General features: G+C 45.3%; 1 protein-coding gene across 1 annotated transcript; it reads left to right on the top strand.

Annotated features, from left to right (window-relative positions):
- Positions 1 to 7632: 7632 nt before the first annotated feature.
- On the top strand, positions 7633 to 23815 carry LOC119659247. The gene is made up of 6 exons (XM_038067226.1): positions 7633 to 7889; positions 15479 to 15756; positions 15813 to 15978; positions 16032 to 16322; positions 16377 to 16578; positions 23596 to 23815. Exons 1-6 carry the CDS (start codon positions 7791 to 7793, stop codon positions 23793 to 23795), a joined length of 1236 nt encoding a protein of 411 aa, XP_037923154.1. The 5' UTR covers positions 7633 to 7790; the 3' UTR covers positions 23796 to 23815.
- Positions 23816 to 24451: the final 636 nt, after the last annotated feature.

Raw genomic sequence — 24451 nt, 5'->3', positions numbered from 1 at the left:
ATAGCAAAAACCAGGTTATAAGTTAGCCAGAGAAATTCGCACCTTTTCTCATTTGAGGCATTACCCTAAAAAGGACACGGTGCGAGATCCCGAAGGCACAAGGCCAATTACTTGCATGTCAACCCTTTACAAGTTCATACCGTAACCATTAGTGGATCGTCAATGCGCATACCGAGACTAACGATATTCTGTCCGAGGAACAGAAGAGCTGCTGGGTGGGATCAAGGGATTGCAAAGAGCAACTTATTATCGGCCTAGTAGTTGTAGGACAGGCAATTACAGGCCGAATAAATCTCGCCACGGATTTGATAGCGCCTGGCATACCTGGCTCATAGCTGTCCTGCATCTATATCACGCTGATCCGAAACTAGTAAAGTCCGCCTTGTCAATGCGTTCATCGGAGGGCACCATCATTTGGGAGCCCATGCGCATATGTCTCTCCTTTTGATTTTCCTAGAACGGTAGTGACAATTTTCTTTGATAAGTTCACCGCCTATTCATATATTTCAAAAAAGTAAGTTTCTTTTGGCAAATATAAATTTAAGGGGGTCATCCCGGGTGAAGGTCGTTTTTTGGCTTTTCTAGAATTTTTTTATGAAGAACTGGATAAAGATACAAATACGAATTTTTCACCATGGGTTTACTAATATCTTGAGTGTGCATAACAATTTTTCCATCCCGATCGCATAGTTGGTTATTGAAATACAGGGCAATTTATACACCTATCTCCAAAAAAGGTGGTTTTCTGCTGCCACGCTAGAGGGCGCTGTGATCATCTTAAAGAAGAAAAATAAACAGCATTTTAACGTGCAGACTTAACTACAGTCCGCAAACTAGGATTATTAAAAAATATTAAAAACGAAATTTTTGGTGCCGTGTTAAACTTTTTTTTTGTGAATTTTGGTGTTTTTTAACGGCTTTTTCAATGAATAAAAAAAACTAGTAAATGCATCGCAATTATCCTAGTTTGCGGACCGTAGAAATATCTGAAATAATAAAAAAGAAATTGTTGTTTCTTTTTCGTTGGTGTGGATATTTATTCTTGCAAATACCGATATTTCGGGAACCACTTGTTCCCTACATCAGTGCTAACAACTTGTTAGCATGACTATATTTGGTGAAAAAAATTTTACACCCCCCTTTTACATGTATGGGGAGCCCCCCCCCCCCCTAAATCTCAACGTAGAAGGATATCACTCACTACATGTCTGGAGGTCCACAGTTCCCACCTTCTCACTAAATTTCGTGTCAATCAGCAGTCGTTTCTGAGAAAAGTGCTTGTGCGATACAGGCAGACAGGCAGACAGACAGACAGACGGTACTTCTGCCTAAGCCTGGTAAACCTCCAGGTGAACCATCGTCATACCGACCCATATGTCTTTCGGACACGGTGGGGAAAATGTTAGAGCGGGTAATCTATAATAGATTACTAACGGTTGTTGAGAGCCAAGGCGGCCTTTCAGACCGGCAGTATGGGTTCCGAAAAGCCAGATCAACCATTGATGCCATCAAATTGGTTACTGGCTTGGCAGAAGATGCAATTCACGCAATGGGTAGTACCAGCAAATATTGCGTGGTAGTAACCCTGGACGTGAAAAATGCATTCAATTCGGCCAATTGGAATCTAATACGCAAATCCCTAGCGAAGGTTGGTATTCCCGCCTATCTCGCTGCTATCGGCGATAGTTACTTAACTGAAAGGAGGTTCTGGTATGACACCGATATCGGACCCCAGGAGTACGTTTTTTCCGCAGGTGTTCCACAGGGCTCCGTATTGGGCCCACTACTGTGGAACATTATGTACAATGATGTACTTAATCTTCCCCTTCCGGAGGAAGCCACAGTGGTGGGTTACGCTGACGACATAGCACTGGTTGTTGTCGCAAAGCATCTCGAAGATGCTGAGTTATACTCAAGCGAGGCAATCAGTGCTGTCAAATGCTGGTTGGAGGGCTCTGGTTTGACGCTTGCGGAGGAAAAAACAGAAGCGGTTATCATCACGAAGCGCCGGAAGAGAAACTACGCCTGTATAAGAATCGGGAATCATATCATCACTTCCAAGCCGACCATCAAATACTTGGGGGTGGTGATAGACAGGAAGCTCAGTTATAAGCAACACGTGCAGTATGTTTGCGATAGATCGTCCACTGCTAGTATAGCCCTGGTGAGGATGATGCCGAACGTGGGAGGGCCACGGCATACCTCTAGGTTGCTTATAGCCAGGGTGGTGACCTCGATCATGCTCTATGCAACCCCAGTTTGGAGGGAGGCGTTGTGGATGTCAGGGAACGCTACCAAACTGAGTTCAGTCTACAGGAGGACAGCCCTGAGGGTATGCTCTGCCTTCAGGACTGTCTCAGATGATGCAGCATTCGTCATCTCTGGAATGATGCCGATTGACATCTTGGCAGATGAGATGGCGAATATATACAATGCAAAGCCAACCTCTTCCTCATCGCAGACGAAGAACGCTGAGAGGGAGAGAACCATAAATAGATGGCAAGAGCGGTGGGAACGCTCGGGAAAGGGCCGGTGGACGCACAGGCTCATTCCTGCCATCAAGGAGTGGTTGGAGAGACGACGCGGTGAGATTAATTATAATCTCACCCAGTTTCACACGTGGCACGGAGGATATCTCCAATACCTTCACAGGTTTAAATTGGAGACCTCACCCGACTGTCCAAATTGTGATGGAGTCCCAGAGGACCCAGAGCATGTATTCTTCCACTGTCCGAGATTTGTGGAAGAAAGGAGGAATCTAGAGGAGACTCTAGGGGAGGTGCTGGTACCAGAAAATCTGGTGCCGAAAATGCTAGCACATCAAGAGAATTGGGATGCGGTAAACTCCATGATTGCATCTATTCAAGATAAATTGCGAAAGGCAGAGGAAAGGAGAAAAGCGCGGTCACGTGCGCCGCGTATAGAAAAAATGGGATTAAGCTAGAGTGAGCTGACTCCGCCCCGTGATGTAATACTTGAGCTTAGACCAGGGAAGAGTAAGTCTCACGATTTACAAAAGAAGATCGAGTCATCACTGGGCAAAGTAGCTGAGGTAAAGGTGAGGCAGGACTCAATGCTAATTGAACGCAAGGACCTGGATGAGATCACCACAAAAGCGGAGATCTGCGAGGCCTTAAAGACTCAACTCGGGCTAGATTCGATCCTTGAGTCCAATGTGATAAGGCTCCCAAAAGCATATGGTGGTACCCAGACAGCCACAATAGCCCTACCATTCGAAGCAGCAAAAAAGGCTGTTACTGTTGGCAAAATACGCGTCGGCTGGGTCAGCTGTCGACTGCGAGAACAGATATCGTCAAAGAGGTGTTTCAAATGCCTGGAATTTGGTCACATCTCGAGAAACTGTTCAAGCAAGTACGATAGATCTAATTTGTGCCGAAGATATGGAGAAGAAGGGCTTATTGCCAAAGAGTGCAATGCGAATCCTAAATGCCTGCTATGCAGAGAAACACAGGAGGGTAACGTCGATCATATCACAGGCAGTTACAGATGTCCGCGTTTAAAAAGGCGATTTCAGCTTCTCGCAAATGAAATTCCTACAGCTGAATTTAAATCATTGTCAAGCAGTTGTCACGTATCAGACAGAAGCGGCAAAGCGGCAATCTGGACTTACGGAAACCGAGCGATCGAAAATACGAGCAATAGGATAGAAGACGGATTCGCACGAGCTAAGGTAGGCGGCATTCACGTATTCAGCTGCTACGCTGCGCCGAGCTTCACGCTAGATGGATTCGCATTGATGTTGGAAAAATTAGCTTCCGAAACAAGCCGCCACAACTCAATAATAATAGCTGGCGATTTTAATGCTTGGGCCGAAGATTGAGGAAGTTGCGAAACAAATGCTAGAGGCCGCATATTGCTCGAAGTATTCTCACGTCTGAACGTTGTTCTGGCAAATACTGGCGGCGTCAATACTTTTCGGAGACGGGATATGGGATCGGTAATAGACCTCACCTTTGTTAGCGATTCATTATCAAAGGATCTCCAATGGCAGGTGAGCGAGGAATATACGCACAGTGACCATCAGGCTATCATCTTCGAGATAGAGCGTACGACAGGAGGAAAGCGAGTCAAGAACACTGCAGTATCGGGTTGGACATCTAAAAAACTTAATGAAGAAATGTTCGAGGAGCGGACTTCGACCCATGGGGAGGTGCATACAAGGCAGTTATGGCAACAATCAAGGGAAAGCGCTCACCGTCGATCACCAACTCTGATTTGCTGCGGGAAATCATTAGCCCTCTCTTCCCATACGTTTCAGGTGAGTCGAACCTACCCACTGTCCAGGTAGATCCCGGTGAAATTCCCGAGGTAACCACGATAGAAGTCCTGGAAGCCGCGAAGAAGATTGCCGAAAATAAAGCCCCAGGTTTAAACGGCATTCCGTATAAAGACCGTCGAAACCGAATAAAGCACTGGCAGTGGCCGTCGAGACAGTTCCAAGGTGGTCCTCTCAAACATTTACGACGTGCCTCATAGATGGGATTTTCCCGGAAGAGTGTCGGAAACAGAAGCCTGTGCTAATCCCGAAGCCAAATAAACCTTTGGGTGATCCTTCGTCTTATAGACCTATATGCCTGCTAAACGGCATCGGCAAACTTTTCGAACGGGTCATCTTCAATAGGCTTGTACCAATCACAGAAAGGGAGGGTGGTCTCTCAGACAGGCAGTTCAGATTCCGAAAGGCAAGATCTACTGTCAATGCCATCAGCACGGTGACGGAAATTGTGGAAAAAGCAATTGAGGCCAATAAATCTTGCGCGGTAGTTACTCTCGACGTGAAGAATGCCTTTAATACGGCAAAGTGGAGTAAAATAATTGCGGCTTTAGCCAAATTGGGCGCTCCTAAATATCTGGTGCACATAGCCATGGAATTTCTCCGGGAGAGGATATTGTGTTACGATTCGGACGATGGACCTAAGACGTATACAACAACCTGCGGAGTTCCACAAGGATCACTCCTCGGTTCTCTCCTATGGATGATAATGTATGACGGAATTTTAAAGTTGCAACTACCCAAAGGAGTGACAATCATTGGCTTCGCAGACGATATCGGAGTAACTATCGTCGCACAAGACATTGATGAGATCGAGGTACTCACAAACTAGGCAATTTTTGAAATCAGGTCTTAGCTAGAGGAAACTGGTCTGACACTCGCGGAGCATAAAACCGAGGCAGTTTTGATTACAAAGCGAAGGAAGTAGACGTCGATAAAGATCAGGATTGGAGAGCACATAATACAGTCGCAGCGAACGCTTAAGTACCTAGGAGTCATGGTTGACCAAAGACTGAAAGTCTCATCTTGAAAATTTAGCAACCAAGGCTTCCGGAGTGGCTACATTGTTGACAAGAATGTTGCCAAATGTAGGTGGTCCTAGCAAAGCCATCGGCTCCTGATCTCGAGTGTTGTTAGCTCCATCTTGCTTTATGCAGCTCCAGTCTGGGCATCGTCTTTGAAGGGGGAAGCAAATAGAAGAGAAATCGCAGCTATTTTGAAATGGCAAAAAAGATGGGATGATTCACCTAAAGGACGCTGGACACACAGGATTATTCCAGATTTCTCTAAACGGATCAAATGAAGGCACGGTTATCACCTAACTCAATTCCTAAGCGGACACGGAGGGTACCGTGCATACCTTTATTGCTTCGGGCGTGACGACTCCCCGTATTGCCCGACATGCGTGATGATTCCAGAAGATGCGGAGCATGTTGTTTTTAACTGCCCGCGGTTCGCTTTACACAGAGCGGAGGCGGAAATTGACGCCCAGGCACGGTTGACACCCGAGAATATCGTGGACCACATGCTAGCCTCTGAAACATCTTGGAGGGCGGTGGAAAAATTAATGAAGGCGATCCACAATCTGCTGAGAAGGGAGGAGCTTCGGAGGAAAGTTACAAATAACAACAGAAGCCGCAGTTCATAACTGATCCTGCCCCGCGATGTAATACCGAAATGGCAGTCCCGCGGAGTAAGCGAAGGAGAAGGAGGTGGTTTTAGTGAGTAAAAGTCTTACATAACCGTATGGCAGAAGCCAGCGGTAGGTTTTGAACCTGTTCACCTTCCAACGTATAATAAAAAAAAAGAAAGACAGACAGACAGACAGACAGACATTTAACCGATTTTAATAAGGTTTTGTTTTGCAAACAAAACCTTAAAAATGACTAGTTAATACTCCGTATGGATTCTTTTAGCATCATAAGCGGCCTTCATTGGCCGGTAGCATGGATTCGACCAAATATTTTTCAGTTTCAGATGGATTTTTTCCATTATTCAAGAACAGGTTCCATCAACCATTTTGAGCTCGAAATGGAACTTTCGCGTAGCCTATCGTCGATTTCAATCCCAGGATTGTTTGAGTAACTTCGGACAACTGAACACTTCCACATGCGTGTTTTTCACGGTTTATTTTTCGGGTCACTGTTTTGGTGTGGACGTTACGTTCTTGTAAAAAAAAAAACAAAATACATACAACACCTTTTAACCCCTTTTTCAACACTTATATACCTATTACGCATGACGGTGGTCGAATTTCAATTTTGTTCACTGTATTTGTCACAATGGCTGGTAATCATGGTTTACCAGGGAAAAAACGAACTATTTCATAGAAGAGTGACGTTGAGTTGTTTCTGTGCGTTTTTTATTGGAATCTTAGGTTCATGCTCACTTTGAAATTGTTTACTTTTGGTTGCGGTGTGGGTGAGCGCGGTAGCTGATTCTCACGTGGTTGCGAGCACAGTGGCGGAACTGCCGCGGATGTGGCAGGTGGGAATTTATAGGGCTTCTTATCTCAATTCTCGATTTTACCTAATTCTCTTCAGTTTTTTAGTCAAAGAGAAAGAAAACGATTTTTAGGGTTTTGTTTGCAAAACAAAACCTTATTAAAATCGATTCAATGTCTGTCTGTCTGTCACAGGCACTTTTCTCAGAAACGGCTATACCGATTGACGCGAAATTTGGTGAGAAAGTTTGACCTGTGGACCCCAGACACACAGTGAGTGATATCCTTCTACGTTGAGATTGCAAGGGGGGTTTAAAATTTTGTTTCACCAAATATAGTCAAGTGGGGTATCAAATGAAAGGTCTTAATTAGTACTTTTCGAAGTCGGTCTTAGTTTTGAGATTTGTTGAAAAGGCGGGGAGTGGGAGGGATGGAAAGTGATGATTTCTTTAACGGACCCATTCTCAGAAACTATCCGACCGAAAAATCTGAAAAAAATCATGAAGCTGCCTATATATGCTTCCCAGGCGTCAAAATACTCTCCATATCGATATCTGTTCAAATTAAGTTACTACTCTCAGGGAAGAGGTGAGGCAGCGTCTGATTAATTGTCTTGGTCCGTCATTCAATTGTTTTGAGGAAAATTTTGTTAGATTTTTAATATATTTTTATATAAAAAAGCTGGATATATGCATCCTAGATTTCCCTCAATTCGAATTGCACTTGCAGTGAACGACCCTTAGGTAAGTTTAGGTATTCACATGGGCCTTCTAATGTGAAGTTACGCCACTGCACGGGCATCTAACATGTTGAATGGTCTCTCACTAACATTTAGAAAGATTGTGAGAAGTTCGCATAGGTTGTTCTGTATTATAGATGAGAGCAAATCTAGATATCTCACTAATCTATGTTTCACAATAATAAGTGAGTTTCGGTAGATACCTACGTTACCTTTGTTGATAAATGAAATTGTGAAAACCAAACCAATTTGACTGAACAATAGGAATTGATAAAATAGAAGTATCTTTAAATATTTCAGTGATTCTAATTAAAATGAGCTTCAATTCAGATGAACTACAGGCGCCAGAGTGGGTAAATTCGGATTTTCTTAAAAAAGTTCTGGAATATAATGGAGACCTGGAAAATGTTACGGTAAGAAAGTAGTCTAGTTATATTCTGAAGCTCCAATATTTGGCATGAACTAGTCAACCGGTTTCCATAAATTCAGTGTATCAATGCATATAGTCAAAAATAATTAAAGCTAAACGACGTGGTAGGGAATCTCTACATTTACCATTTAAGAAGACAGCAAAACAACCATATCGAAGCCTCTAGCTCGTAATTCAATTTTCAGATAGTTTCTTTCTTCGTTCCTACCTATGTAGGATCCTTTATATTGTAGGGTTGTTCCGTGCCAGTCCGAAGAAGTACGTCCTGTTATTGCAGGTTCTATTTACCATTAAGGAACCAAAGAAATCCTCACTTTAATGAGGCCAGCTCGGGCAATCCAAGATATGTTGGTTGTCCAATGCATGGTTCCATTACAAGTTGCTATGTACGCGGACAATTTCATCATCATCATCAACGGCGCAACAACCGGTATCCGGTCTAGGAACACCAGACATCCCGGTTTTGCGCCGAGGTCCACCAATTCGTTATCCCTAAAAGCTGTCTGGCGTCCTGGCCCACGCCATCGCTCCATCTTAGGCAGGGTCTGCTTCGACTTATTTTTCTACCATAGATATTGCCCTTATAGACTTTCCGGGTGGGATCATCCTCATCCATAAGGATTAAGTGACCCGCCCACCGTAAACTATTGAGCCGGATTTTATCCACAACCGGACGGTCATGGTATCGCTCATAGATTTCGTCATTGTGTAGGCTACGGAATCGTCCATCCTCATGTAGGGGGCCAAAAATTCTTCGGATGATTCTTCTCTCGAACGCGGTCAAGAGTTCGCAATTTTTCTTGCTAAGAACCCAAGTTTCCGAGGAATACATTAGGACTTTTCGACCTTAGATAGAGGAAATTGTCAGCGGTCTCAAAGTTGTATTCTCCTATCCTTATTCTTCCTGTTTGATCAGTGCGGTTTGATGTTGTTAATTGCTCGATCTGGATGAAGGTAGTTTGTACGTCTCGGGTGGTTCTTCCCATGATGTCGATATCGTCAGCATAGGCCAGTAGTTGGGTGGACTTAAAGAGAATCGTACCTCTTGCATTTATCAAAGCATCACGGATTACTTTCTCCAGGGCCAGGTTAAAGAGGACGCATAACAGGGCATCCCCTTGTCGTAGACCGTTGTTGATGCCGAACGGTCTTGAAAGTGAGGCTGCTGCTTTTATCTGGCCTCGCACATTGGTCAGGGTCAGCCTAGTCAGTCTTATTAATTTCGTCGGGATACCGAATTCTCTCATGGCCGTGTTCATTTTTACTCTGGCTATGCTATCATAGGTGGCTTTAAAGTCGATGAATAGATGGTGCAACTGTTGTCCATATTCCAACAGTTTTCCCATCGCTTGCTGCAGAGAGAAAATCTGATCTGTCGCTGATTTGCTTGGAGTGAAGCCTCTTTGGTATGGTCCAATGATTTTCTGGGCGTGCACACTAACAGCTCTACTACCAAACCCTATCTCCACCTCCACGTAGTGGCCGGTGGGAGCTTTTTCTTAACGAAAAGCTGCGGACGAAGAAGGATGAAGGCGAGTCTTCCGCGCCTAAGAACGGGACAAATTGTACCAACTGGTCCTCCATGTTGGGGGTTGGGTAGGGCTAACAACCCTACACGGAAAACAACTTGTTACGAAGCCACAACAGGAGCCTCGGACTGGACGGATTATACAACGACGCGGACAATGTGAATCACGAAAACATAATTTCGCTTTCGGTCCATCGGTTTAATAAACTATCTAACTAAACTGTATAGGCGCTGACATCTGCAACGAATTTGGTCATTAATCTTGTATGCGGTGATTATCTATCTATACATACACAACTGGACAAAATAATAGGTGCGAACTTCACTGTGTTTCTACAACTTGCAGAAAAATTGTGTATAGTATGTTCCACAAAACAAAACCGGTTCGGAAGGGCATGAGACAGTTTTCCAATGGAATGGGGTAATACCTGCAATTAAACCACTCCTTGGGACTTGCTGGATGGATTCATTTGTACAAAACTACCCCATCTTCATCGACTTCAAGACCGCCTATGATGGCCAGGGTAACACTATACAGGGCCACGGAAGAATTCGGTATCTCGACTGAGACTGATTAGGTCAGTGTATGAGGAAAGATCAAAGTAGTAGGATCACTTTGGAGACCATTCCAAATAAAAATCGTGCATTTTTTTTAACCTAGTCCTGGAAAAAGTGATTGGACCATCCTTTTTAAGTCCACCCAATTCGTGGCCTATGCTGATATCGACATCATGGGAAAAACAACCCGAGATGTATAGTCTAGCTTCATTCAGATGGAGCAGGTGCCGAGAGATCTGGATCTGCATATTAATGAAGACAAGGCAAATTATATGGTGCCAACTTTAGCACCAACAACCAAAGAACCAACGGCTTCAAATGGCATTGGTCAAATAAGAGCAATAGAGATAGGTGACTACAACTCTGAGACTGTTGGTAATTTCTTCTATCTAGGGTTGAAAAGCAGCACCGATAACAGCTATGACGATGAAATCTGGTCGTGGTTGCTAGAGGCTATTTCAACTTACAAAAACTGTTCCGCTCGAAACGACTTATCACAGGGTCAAACCTCTTACTGTACAAGGCAATGATCTTGCCAGTCGTTATGTATTCATCGGAGAATTTTGTTTCGTAGCAAGAAAAATTGCTAACTCTTGGCCGCGTTCGGGAGAAGGATCTTTCAGAAGAAGAATTTTTCATCCCCTATAAGAGCATGCGCGATTCCGTATCCTATATAACGATGAAATCTATGAGCAATACCGTGATCAATTGTAGATTAAATCCGGCTCAATAGGATGCGATGGGCGGGTCAGTTACTCCGCAGAGAAGAAGATGATCCAGCCCGGAAAATCTATAACTTTAGTTTTTTTATGAGAAAATCCAGCTTACACGCTGGTGTAACCAACCAAACACCTCCCTGTCATCAGAGCTAGCATGAAACCGTTTGACACATTACTTCGGGCCCTCCCGTTCTCCCGGCTTTGGGAGCCTTCAAGTCAGGGAATTAGTTTCACGAACGGGAGGGGAGGGGCGGAAGTGAGTTGTTGTTAGTTCAGGGAACTCCTTACCGTCCGATACCTCCGCCGGTCGAGTTCAATCTTCTTCACAATACGAAGAGCCTGAACATAATGCGTAATACGATTCCAGCTGCCAGCGCTTTTCAGCATCTCTCTGACAATGTTGTCTGGAGAGAGCTCCCATGTGTCTGTATAAAGCTGGTGACGAAAACCGTGCCACCTCTCGCAAGAGAAGAAGGTGTGTTCAGCGTTGTCCGCACTTCATTGCAGAACACACCATCAGGAGATCGCGCCTTCCCAATCCTGTGCAGGTAAGACTGAAAACCTCTATGCCCATTTAAAAGTTGGGTAAGGAAGTAATCAATCTCACCGTGCGTTTTATTCAACCACGGGTCTAATTTGTCGATGAGGCGCGCAGACCATTTGCCCCTTGGTTCATTTTGCCAAGAAAGTTGCCACTCGGTAAGGGTGCGTTGACGTTCTTCACGGGCAACCACCTCTCTTAAGTTGTCGCCCTTACGGCGTAGATAGTTATGCGCTCCTTGGCAAGGATGGCAACGGGGATCACTCCCGCGATCACCATCACAGCCGTTTCGGAGACGGTGCGATAACCCTACGCCACTCGCAAAGCTCCTCGCCTCTGCACTTGAGCAAGGCATTTACGATGCACCTCCTTGTCAAGGGCATTAGCCTCCGCACCATAGAGAAGAACCGACTGTGTTGCTCCTATAAGTAGACGTCTCCTAGTTGATATAGGGCCCCCGGCATTCGCCATTAGCCGACTCAAGGCCGCAACTCCTGCTGCAGCCCTGTCCGCTGAACAAACAGCTTAAGCCGCACGTCATCGACTTCAAACCTATGAACGAAAGGTTGCGTGCGATTCGTATCAGGACTCGTTTTTTTTCAACTTCTGGCTCATTAACGTGAACGCCCCGACCGAAGTCAAGGAATATGCAGTGAAGCACGAGTTTTCTATTCCCCCGGATTCACTCCCAACAAACTATCTTAAAATACTGTTGGGGGATTTTAATGCGAAAATCGGAAACGAAAGCTGGAATCGGGGAACCACTGGAGGACACAGCTTCCATGCTTCCCGCGCCGGTGTATCCACAAACAGACCTGGAAATTACTAGACGTATATACCGTCAACCAAATTAACCACGTCCTCATTTGTAAAAGATGGGCGTCCAGTGTATTGGATGTACGATCCTTTCGAGGAAAGAACTGCGATTCTGGTCATCACTTGGTGAAGGCAACTTCCTGGTGCTCCTCAGTGCACCAATTGGAAATTAGCCATACCAAACATTTTGACGAGCAGTTACTTAACACTAATGAAAACCTGGGTTGGACGTCCTATTCTGAAGAGTTTCTGAATATGGCATCTGGTCCGCCATACAAGTAGCCCAAATGACTAACTGCATCTCAGAGGTCAGAATCCAGAACAGGTTGACTTATCCTTTTGACGCTCTTCAACCTAGCACCTAAATGCGCTATCCGAGCAATGGATGCTAACATCAGCGGGACGCTACTTATTAAATCGACACAATTGTTACCGTACGCAGATGATAGCAATAGGATGTCCCGAAAACTGACCGATATAGAGGAACTTCTGCATAGTACTAATGATGCAATGAAGAAGTATACCGCAATGTTGTCCGTCCAGTCGCTCTCTATGGTTCTGAGTGTTGGCCGACGATAAAAGACAATGAACGGCGTCTTGCGGTAATGGAGACGAAGATGCTACGTTGGACTAGTGGCGTCACACGTTTAGATCACATCCGAAATGAGGATATCCGCGATCGTTATGGAGTTGCACCGATCGTGGAAAAGTTGCGAGAGAGGCATCTTCGATGGTATGGTCACGCAATTCGTCCAAACGAGAATTCGCTTGCCAAGATTGGTCTGAACATCGAAGTTGATGGTAAACGACCAAAAGGCAGACCTAAGCAACGGTGGCTTGATACCCTGGATGGGGTTTTGAAAGCCTCGAGATTGCACCCAGATTAGGCATTCGATAGAGCCAAATGGCGAAGCCGATCACGACGAGCCGACCCCGCTTGTGAACGGGACAAAGGCTGAAGTAAAAGAAGAAGATCTAATCTCTTAGAAATCGTGCATCCCTTTTAACTTCACCCTACAAAAAGTGAACTGGGTGCTAACATAAAGGCAAGAGGCACCATTCTCTTTAAGTCCATCAAACTACTGGCCTATACTGACTATATCGGCATTACAGGAAGAACAACAAGCGAACAATTTTTTTTGGGTAGGGAGGTGAAATGCATTTACGCACAAATTGCCGCACTCCTGCCTCTGACAGGCTACTGGCTAAAATACACCCCTGGAGCGTCCACAGCGTATAGTCGATTTGGAGATCAGCGTCAAACTAAAAGAAGGAGGCAAACCCCGGTCGGAGACCATTCTCATCAACCCCAACAAAGTGAGAAAAGTCCTTAATAGCGCCAAACCAGAAAACGCTGGGATAAACGTTAAATCTATCCGGCAGACTCGAACTGGCGATATACTTGCAGAACTTGGGTCGAAGATCGAAAAGAAGGGTACGTTCTGCAAGACACGAAGGTAGTAGTTTCCAGCCTAGAACTCATGTCTGGATTGTTTCATTAATACGGAGGAGGTCGAGGAGGCGATAAAAGGAGTTACGTCTGTCAATTTTAAAGGACAAAAATTGGCTATTGTCACTGTCTCTGCGAAGACAGCGAGCCAGCTTCTTTATTGCGGAAATAAGGTGAAGGGTGGTTCCAACCCGCTGCTTTAAGTGCTGGGCTTAGGGACATAAAGCAGGGGCTTGAAAGGGACAGGACAGAAGCACTTTGTGTTATAAGTGTGGTGAAACCGGGACCGGGAGCGAAGACTTGTGATTCGGTAGAGTCCTGCATCCTTCGCAAGCACGTTTTGACGATTGGAAGGTTTGACGATAAAGGTAGAATATATACGCAAAAAGGAAGCTTACAGACAATATCTCCAACGTGCAATTAGAGTCAAAAAAAAAATATGACGAGGTACGGAGAATTTCGAATAGAATAAATAATTAGACGTAAGAAGCGGAAACCTATTCTAGCTAATAGAAACAGCAGACAAGCATTAGGTTAGTGAATACAATTAAGAACGGCTATCAACGCAGAACTAGCCTCTGCAAGGACGAAGATGGAAAGCATCAACCAACGCTGATCGTCCTATTTTGAAGAGCTTCCGAATCCGACATCTGGCGCCCCAAACAAATTGTCCAATTCGATGGTGGTATTGGTGATCCCCCCCAATACACATCCTCCGTCAGCAGAATAAATTGATTTCGCCGTGCGGTCACTGTAATCAAACAAAGCGCCAGGCGCGGACGAGATTCGAGCCGATCTGTTAAAACCCGGTGGAATGAGTCTACTAAATGTGATACACCAACTACTGCTGCGAATATGAGAGGACGAGGAGATCCCAGGAGACTGGCGCAGGAGCATCATCTGTCCCATCCACAAAAAGGGAGATAAATTGCGTTGTGGAAACTACCGAGGCATTTCACTAGTCTGTTCGTCCTATAAAATACTGGCGAAAGTTTTGTAGAATAGAATAAGACTCATTGTCGAGTACAAGGCGGCTTTAGGCCGGGTCGCTACACAACCGACCAGTATTTTACCTTTAAATTAATCCTGAAAAGGTGTGGGAATATAACGTTGACGTGTTTAAAATCTTTGTCGACATTAAGCAGGCATACGACAATATAAATCGTGGAGTATTTAATGCTTGAACTTGGTATACCAGCTAAACTAGTATAACTGACGAAGATGACTATGACCAACTCCATTTCACAGGTCAGGATCCAGAACAGGTTGACTGATCCTTTTGAAACATGTACTGGTTTGAAGCAGGGCGACGGACTGGCGCCGATGTTCTTCAATCATACACAGCTTTTTATATCTGGGTAGCAGTCCGTGAAAGGACGGAAAGGAGACTGACGGGGTCAAGCGACAGATGCAGCTAAGCGAATAAGACTTTCTTCTCGGTCGTTCCCATAATGAAATCGAAGCATGTGGATAGAAATAAGAAGCTCCGAGGAAGCGTTACCATCATACGACCAGTGCTATGCTATGGGTGCGAAACCTGGACCTTAACCCAAGCCTCCGAAAATTTGACAAACACACTCGAAAGGAAAGTCCTTCGGCGAATTTTCGGAGCAGTTCGCGAATGTGATGAATGGCGCATCCGGTACGACCAACCGTGTTGACTATGCACCCTGTGGTCATTTTCAACCATACCTGCTAGCTCCCTGAAATGAGGGAAGGATGCGATTGGATAGTTTACTATGCCTGACATTCGGAGCCTGGATAGACAGTAGTATGCTTCCGGAAATATCCCCATTGCGCAGATAAAACTTGCTTCACTCATATCTTTACGAAGTATGAATTTTGCGAAATGTCTAATCTAATGGGTCGACAAATTCTGTGTGCTTTAAGGATATCGAATAACAATATTCTAATATTTCAGTTGGTTCAGCTAAAAAGGAACTTTATTTCCATTTTCCAGATTGATGACTACCAAATCTCTGCAGCTACTGCTCTTGGCGATCACTTTGCCAGCATCATGTTCCGGGTAAAGATTACGTTCTCAACTCAAGAACATCCAAGTGAGACACGCTCGATAATCATCAAAACCTCACCATTTGTTGAAGGATTTAAAAAGGATATTCTAGATAAAACTAATATAGACCATTTTGCCACAGAAATTTTCATGTATTCAAAAGTCTTAGCCGAATGCGGGCAAATTTTGAAGAAAGCCGGCTACAATGACTTGCTGGCTCCAAAGTGAGTATCTTAAAATGTGAAGGATGGCGTCGATGTTCAATAATCCTGTACTGTAGAATGATTTACCAGTCAACGCAACCGCACGAAGTAATAGTTTTTGAAGACTTAAGGGAGCTCGGATATTTTATGTTTCCAAAAACAATTCCAAATGAAGCTGATACCGAACTCATTTTCTCCAAGTTGGGCCGATATCATGCTTCCGTATTCAGGCTAGCATCAGAGGTGAATACTGTCTGACTCTGCCCTTACGTGAAATTAGAAGATTTCTCTTTCAGGACCACAAGGATTTCCATCGAAAAGGAGGCATTTTCAATGCGGGTGCCATAGAAAATTTAAATTTCCTTCGGGAAGGATTTGTTTTCTTTAAGGAACTGGTAGGCACATTGCCCGGATTTGAGATAGCCTCAGAAAAGTTGGAAAAGTTGGAGTTTGATAAAATCGTAGAAAAATGTAAACAATCTGTCAACTCATCTGGTTCTTATGAGCTCCTCAATCATGGCGATTATCATATCAAAAACATGATGTTTAAGGGCCAAAACGAGACAGAAGTCTCAGAAGTTGTTCTGGTAGAATTAAATCAAAAACCTGCTTGAACTATTTCATCATTGACATATATTTAGGTCGACTTCCAAGTATCCCACTGGGGTTCACCAGCTTTCGATCTTGTTTACATGTCAGCTGTTATTCCCCCTAGGATGCGGATGAGAGCTTATCATCATTATTTTGATACATTCATTGATGTGCTGAAGAAATCTGATTACAACGGGGTTCTACCTACTTTTGAGCTATTGCAAAAAGATTTGAAATCTTATCGACATTTGGGTAAGTGTTATTTGTTTTAAGGTTAATAAATATCCTAGACGGTGTTGGTCTATAGAACCAAGCTTGGTTTCCAAAATGAATACTAGCTTCTGTTGCTTAAATTATACGGAAAAGTTCTTCTTCTTCTATTTAGGGTACTAGACCCTATTCTTAACTGCTTCATTGGCAGGCGCCTCTCAGTGACCCGAGTTTGAGGAGGTTCTTGGGCATGCTAAACTTTTACCGTCGTTTCCTGCCCAAGGCCGCCCATCACCAGTCCGTATTGAACGTTGCAATGAACTTTACAATTAAAGTTACAAAAAACAATACTGAAAGTAATTAAATTTTACTAATTCACTAATTCCCAAAGGCTGGTTCGGTGCTGCACTCGTTGTTGTTGCTGACATGCGTGCATTTGTGGGTGCGGCCTGCCGTGTCGGAGTAAAATTCACCGCGTTTCGTTTTAAATTCACCGTGTCTGCATTACAACTCGTACTTTTCGTGAAACAAGATGCCGTTTGATGGCAAAGATGCGGTAGGCCAATCGGACCTGCAAGTGACCGCCCTCGCCGTACGCGTTCCTCCGTTTTAGCGGCGGAACCCCGAGCTGTGGTTCGTGCATTTGGAAGCGCAGTTCCAAATGTCCGGCATCACATCGGACGCGACCCGCTTCAACTACGCGGTGGTCGGCCTGGACGAGGAGTCCATACTTCTGGTCACAGTTAGATACTAGACAGCTACCTCACTCCCCCTTGCCCCTCAAGGGGGGAAATCAGTGCGAGTACACACGATTTCAAATTGTTTTGCCCTTGAGCATGAGCGAGATGTACCGAAAACCTGATCAGCTGTGTTTGACATACCGCCCGGACTTGCCAATGTATTGGTGAGATTGGCAAGTTTTTGCTTATGTATAAGTGAATACGTGAAACAACTTTTTGCTATATGGGTGAGCACGCCGTAGTACCAGAATAGCAAAAGCTCATCGATCTCTCTCTTACCAATACGATTTGACGAAGATTATGACTTTTCCTTGTTTAGCGTCTCTGATGTGTACAGATAAGCTTCTGCAAGCACATTTGCAAGTGGGGTCATTTTTGTAAGGGTACTGCCTATAGTAGATCTACTGTGCTTCTGGTATCCGACGTAGTGAAGTCGGCATCGTACTCGCAGCTCAAGAGCGAGTTGATCGGGCGCCTGTAGGCAAGCGAGTCGGCAAAATTAGACAACTTGCTGGCGGGTTTAACGTTGGGTGATCGAACTCCCAGCCAATTGCTTCGTGAAATGAGGCAATTGGGTGGGAGCAAGATCGGCGACGATCTGATCAAGTCGCTCTGGCTGCGTCGGCTCCCGGAGGGCACCCAGACGATCCTAGCCTGCGTCTCCGGTTCCTTGGAGGAACTAGCAGCGACGGCCGATCAGGTACAGGAGGTGTACGTTCGCCCAACCATAGCGGCCGTTCAACCACAGTCGGATGAGGTGAGCGACTTACGGCGCGAGATAGCGGCTTTAACGACGTTGGACGTTGGACGCTCAGCGTTCGAGTGCCAGGTCGCGAGCTCGCTCACGGTCTGCCACACGAAAAGGGCGTTCGGGTAGCAGGTCGTCAAGACAGCCTGCGGACCAAGGTATTTGCTGGTACCATCGTAACTTCGGAGATAAAGCGACAAGATGTACGCTACCTTGCAAATTCACGCCTACCGCAAAAAACTAGGTCCGCGGGGGGTCTTGGCGACGGCCACCCAGAGCGCAGCGCCACGTCGCCTAACTATTTTCGACCCCCTCAGCAGACGCAACTACCTCGTCGACACGGGTGCGGAGGTTTCGGTTCTTCCCGTACCCCGGCATCATCGACTATATCCACAACCCCTTAAACTGGCGGCAGCAAATTCCTCCCGCATCATTACATACGGGTACAGGCAAGTGGACGTGAGTCTTGGCTTACGTAAGACGTTTCCGTGGCATTTCATCCTGGCGGATGTCAGCTTCCCCATATTAGGCGCAGACTTCTTGTGTCACTATGGGTTGCTGGTGGACTTGCAAAATAAGTCCCTTATAGACCCCACAACCAACCTAAATTCGTCGGGCCAAATGGTATCTCACGCTGACAATAACCTTTCCGTTCTTTTGGAAGACATCACCGACTCTCGTGTTCGGACACTCCTCCAAAAGTTCAGCCAGATTACTACCGAGTGTAGTCTCTCGAAACCAGTGAAGCACAATGTGCAGCACCACATAAATACTACTGGTTCCCCGGTTTTCTCGAAGGTGCGTCCTCTACCACCCCAGAAACTGGCTATTCCGCGGAAAGAATTTGAACAACTTGTTCAACAGGGTATCTGCAGGCCCTCAAACAGCTGTTGGTCTTCCCCTTTACATATGGTCTCTAAGCCAAATGGCGAATGGCGTCCCTGTGGGGATTACAGAAGGCTAAACGCACAGACTGTTCCTGACCGATATCCGATTCCACTCATTCACGACTTTGCGCATCACCTCGCGAATTGCCGCATCTTTTCGACCTTGGACTTAGCCAAGGCATACCACCAAATCCCAGTAGCTCCTGAAGACATTCCAAAGACGGCAATATGCACACCCTTTGGACTCTTCGAGTTCACCCGAATGACTTTCGGATTGTGCAATGCGGCGCAAACCTTTCAAAGGTTCATCCACTCAGTCCTGCGAAACCTTGATTTCTGTTTCGTCTATTTGGATGATGTTTTGGTCGCTTCTTCCACTGAGTCTGAGCACTTAGCCCATCTCGAGTGCATTTTTCAACGTCTCCTTGAGACCAGTTTAGTCCTAAACGTTGAGAAATGCAAATTCCTTCAACAACAGGTGAGATTCCTCGGCCATTCCATTTCCTCTGAAGGAATACAGCCCGACCCAGACAAGGTGCAAGCAATCACAACCTTCCCGCGTCCAAAAACAGTGAGGGAGTTGAGGAGGTTCTTGGGCATGCTAAACTTTTACCGTCGTTTCCTGCCCAAGGCCGCCCATCACCAGTCCGTTTTGAACGCGTACTTGTCTGGCCCCAAAACAAAAGACACACGAGAGATTGTGTGGTCTGAAGAGGCTGTCCGCGCGTTCAACAAATCCCGACAGCAACTGGCCGATGCTACACTTTTGGCATTTCCTCAGCAAGATGCACCCCTAGCCGTTTTTGTTGATGCCTCTGACATTGCAGTAGGTGCTGCCCTTCACCAAAAGGTGGATCAAGTTTGGCAGCCGTTGAGCTTCTTCTCGAAACAGTTGAATCCCGCTCAACGGAACTACAGTACCTACGATCGCGAACTGCTCGCCGCGTACTTGTCCATCAAATACTTCCGTTTCTCCCTAGAAGGCAGGCCGTTCACAGTGTTCACGGACCATAAGCCTCTCACTTATGCTTTGAAACAAAAGCCCGACAAAGCGTCCCTTCGTCAGCTTCGACACCTGAGCTTCATAAGCCAGTTCACGTCAGACATCCAGCACGTGTCCGGCAAGGACAACATAGTTGCTGACGCTTTGTCTCGTGTTCTCGGCTATTGCCAAGGCGCAGGTGGATGACGCAGTACTTCAGAGTCTCAAGTCCAACCCCAAATACAAATTTCGGGAGTTGCCCATCTTCGGCTCAAACCTCTCGCTCTGCTGCGAAGACTCGGAAAAGGGACCTCGGCCATACATTCCGGCCACATTTCGCAAGGAAGTGTTCCACGCAGTTCACGACTTGGTCACCACTAGTTCCTTCACAAAAATTTTCGCCTGCCAGCAGAAGTTCAAATTATCCCATTCGACTCGGTTCGGTTCAAATTTTTCATTCTCCCTTCGGAGTGGAGTTGACAATGGATGGCCGTATGCCAAAGGCTGGTTCTCGCCCCATCATTTTGCTTCCCTTAGTGAGCCAGTCTCTCAGCCTCCTCATTACCATCGATGTTTGAGTGCCCTGACACCCACATAAGGAATGTCTCGTTTGGTCGACCAAATTTCAGCAGCACTACAGAAACTGGCTTAATAAGTCGTTGCTGTTTAGTGCTGATAATGCTTCCCGACTGCCGGAACAGATTTGAATGGTGCGTCCCCTCCATTTTTGTTGCAAACATTCTTCTGTTGTCAGCGAAATGGCATCTGTTATTTCCGCGTGGAATATGGTCGCCATTCTTCCGAGAAATCAAGCCAGTTCCATAATCGGATTTCTGGAGAATAAGCCTGCAGCCGGAAGACGGATCGTCTTCCGTGAGGGACTAGTCAGTGAAGATTATTAAGTTTGTAATCTGAAAAGACTCGTGGCCATTTATGGATCATCCTTGTCTTTTGCAGATTACGAACGAGTATGTCCTTTCAAAGGCGACTATGGAAAGCAAATGGTCGGCGTTCATTAGAGTCATCTCATGTTCACCAAGGAATCACCTAAAGCACGCATGACCGTATGATTGGCCGCCTTTCCATGCGCCACTGGTATCAAGCTTATATGCCTCGATAGCTGCTTGAAATGATTGGGGGGTAGATTTAAGATAGCTTCGCGTCACTCTAGCATGTGAAGGATCCAACTGATTAACAGCGAATCGATTCCATGCTGTCTTGCCGCTTTACAAATCGCAGCGAGTGAGGCATACTTGAAGGCGCTTTCGATGTCCATAAATACGCCTAAGGTGTATTCTTTATCGGACATCCTGATGATCGTTTGAAGACCTTATGCTCTTCTTTAGAACTTTTTGAGCCTCTGTGTACCGATTCCAGTTAATAGCTGAATCAGACTTTAGAGCTCGGGTGGGGAGCACCCTTGTCGTTCTCCTCTATTTTGCCAAATCCGAGTTCCACCATGGGTTTTACCCTTCTTCGGCATCATGAATCGCTAGGTCTCTTTGAAGGTTTCTCTCATGCTAGTTGTGATCACCTGGGTTGTTCTCTCAATTCCAGTAATGCATTTAATGCGTCTCCCAGGGATCATAATACGAGCGCTCTGTTCTGTTTTGTGCGTTACCTAATCTACCTGACATGGGTTCCAAAATTGAGAGGGGGGAGATGAATCCATGCTCATTACGAAATCAATGAGCCTATAATCGAGATTGTGATATCGTTCAATATTTTACACTCTCAAACAAGCGGCACAATGTCTGAGGATGCCATCGATGACCTCTCCCGCTGAAGAAACTGGGTTCATTACCGAAATTAAGGATCTGCAATTCGGTTCCTATCAGATACAAGAGTAGTCTCGATCCTTTCGCATTGATGTTGTAACTTCCCCAGCATATGTGTGTGCGTTAACATCACATCTTGCTATTATCCTTATTCTTTTACTTTTGGCATATTCGTCCCATTGCGAACAAGTAAGCACTTATCTCGCTGTTGACTTTCTATGATCAGCTTAACCGTTGTGGTATCGCCATCACATACTATATGTCGTGAACGAATTTAGATTGGAGGTCTTTTGAAACCAGCATGCGGGAGCGGGATCTACCACTTCCATTGGCGTACAACAAGTCAGCATGTCAGAAGTTCCTCAGCTCCTAATTTCTCCACATGGTCCTTGTATGAGGTATATACATGTCTTGGACCTATAGATCGGAAGACTGATAAGTACAACTGTCGCTTCACAATCCTGCAAATTTATTTGAGAGATAGGGCATCACAACTGTGATTCAGATGAAGATGCCGTGGGCTGCACGTCTCCTTCGATAGTCCTAGAAACCGGCACTTGTAATGTGACGGTCCCAAGCTCGTAGTAGGGCCGTTAGCCCGTTTGTTTCCCAACCTTCTTAATATCCGGTTAAGGAACGCTGATAGTGTTCCTCAGAAAGAAAGAAAGGGCCCTTTCTCCTGCTTTGTTGCATAACAGCATCCGGGTGGAGGTGTTGAGGTTATTCTGGACTTCAAATTGTTCCAGGACCTCAGCACCATTCTCTCCTGGAGGCTAGACAAAGAAATTTTTAAATGATGGCAGCTTCAGGTTCAGGTTCAGTCGCATACCCTGCCACACATCGTTCAGGGAGAAAGCTTACTCCCTTGCGAGGATGCAATGCTTATAACAAGGAGGAGTTTCCTTCTTAGCTGCATGCACTGCTTTGTATCATAACCGGATGGGTTGGTGTCATCATGCAAGAGCCATCAATCTACTTTGAAAGCCTTGGCTGCATATGAAACCTTGACCGTTTGAGCCGAAGAGTTGAAATCGTTCGAGGACCGCTGCCACTTTGGTTTGTCCCTAGTAGCAGATAGTCCGGACGATTCTTTCCCTTCGACATTGCCCCAACCCGGTGGTTGTATTTTGCCCAGAAGCGGTTTTCCGGAAGGCGGTTTGCCCGGAGACGATTTGGCTAAAGGCTTTTGCCCGCAGGCATTGTTTTGCCCGAACGCGGTGTTTGTTGCGTCAACACCGATTCTTAGTCTCAGTAGACCCTCAGTAGCTCAGGGTCAGAAGTGCTGACAGAAGGGGACTGCTTTGGCTCGTCCGTTAAGGACTGGGTCCCAATTGAATAGGTGGAGAATCTGAGTCTAGACTCAGGTTATTCATCGATGAGCTCAGGAGTGCCTCTTCACTAAGGGTTGGATCGAAGTTTATTTTATGCTTTTGTTTTGCTTGGTGTTTTGGGTTTTTAATTTTTTCATAGTTGGCTGTCATGGTGTTTGTTCTACAGGGGAAAATAAATCAATCTCGGAAGAGCCCCTTTTCGCCGAGACAAGATTAGTTGAAGGTGGGGTTGTCCTGATACCCAGAGTTCACCGTTCACGGCCACATATTAAACCCCTGTGACCATTCAGCCCTCGGCGCGGTAGTCACACCTTGGGTTGGGGTTTTGATTACCGCTTAGCTTCAGGTGTCATTCCTGGTTCTCTGGAGGATACTCAGCTCCCTCACCACCACAAGGAAGGTAATCATCGAGGGAGATTTTTTTTAGTAAAGTGCTCTGTTTGATAGCTAGCGGATTACTGTGTGTATGCAGAGTACTTGTGATTGTATGTTCCCATTGGGGCCATTGGGGTCCTGTAGTCTTCTTCCATTCAGTCCAAACTTTGGTTTAAATAATTTATTCTATAGTATCTTCTTTTTTTTCCTACTTTCAGATTTATTTTTCTTGGCTACATTAACACCACTGCTTTGTGCGGATAAAGATGAAATTAATGAGCAAGTGGAAGTCCTGCTACAGAGTTCAAATCACCTTAAAAAATTTTATAAAGCGGCTAATTATATTTCGTATGTAAAAGAATTGTTGCCGGTCCTGTTACAGGAAGGCATTATCGACGGTCTTATAGATTCCAATTAAAAAGTGTTCCTCTTATTATGTACAAATGCGTTGGTGTTTTTCTGGGTAGAAACAGTTTGCAGGGCTTAAAGCTTCTTTACGAAGAAAAGTTGAAATATTAAGATGTGGAGATAATTTTTCTATGGGAAACACTTGCGAAAACTAAACTTAGAAATACAAATGACTCCATAATCGTTGGAATTCTCCGCCCTTTCAGGAATCTCTTCAATTTTGGGAACATGGAAAAGTCGTAGAGGTTCAAATCTGTCCTTATGATCCTTTTTAACAAATCAGGACTATCATTAACATCATTCAACAGCTCCTGAGAGATGCTCACACGACAGTTTGTCTAGTCAAAATTAAGGAGTTTCGGAGCATGTCCTTTAAAATTGGTTGTCACGAACCAAACGCGATGCCGATATCATAACTAGCTTCTCTAACGCTGATTCGATTATCTTTCAATATTATTTTCATCGTTTGCATTAGCCGTTAATAAGCTGGGACCAGATTGAGCATACTTGGTCTAAGGAGTCACTACTTTTCTTCTTCTTTTTCTTCAGCCTTTGTCCCGTTCACAAGCGGGGTCGGCTCGTCGTGATCGGCTTCGCCATTTGGCTCTATCGAATGCCTGATCCGGGTGCAATCTCGAGGCTTTCAAATCCCCATCCAGCGTATCA

Source organism: Hermetia illucens, chromosome 6, assembly GCF_905115235.1.
Source record: "Hermetia illucens chromosome 6, iHerIll2.2.curated.20191125, whole genome shotgun sequence".
In the NCBI taxonomy this organism is placed as follows: Eukaryota; Metazoa; Arthropoda; class Insecta; order Diptera; family Stratiomyidae; genus Hermetia; species Hermetia illucens.
Note: the sequence above shows the minus strand (reverse complement) of the source record. Positions and strands in the feature narration are given on the sequence as shown.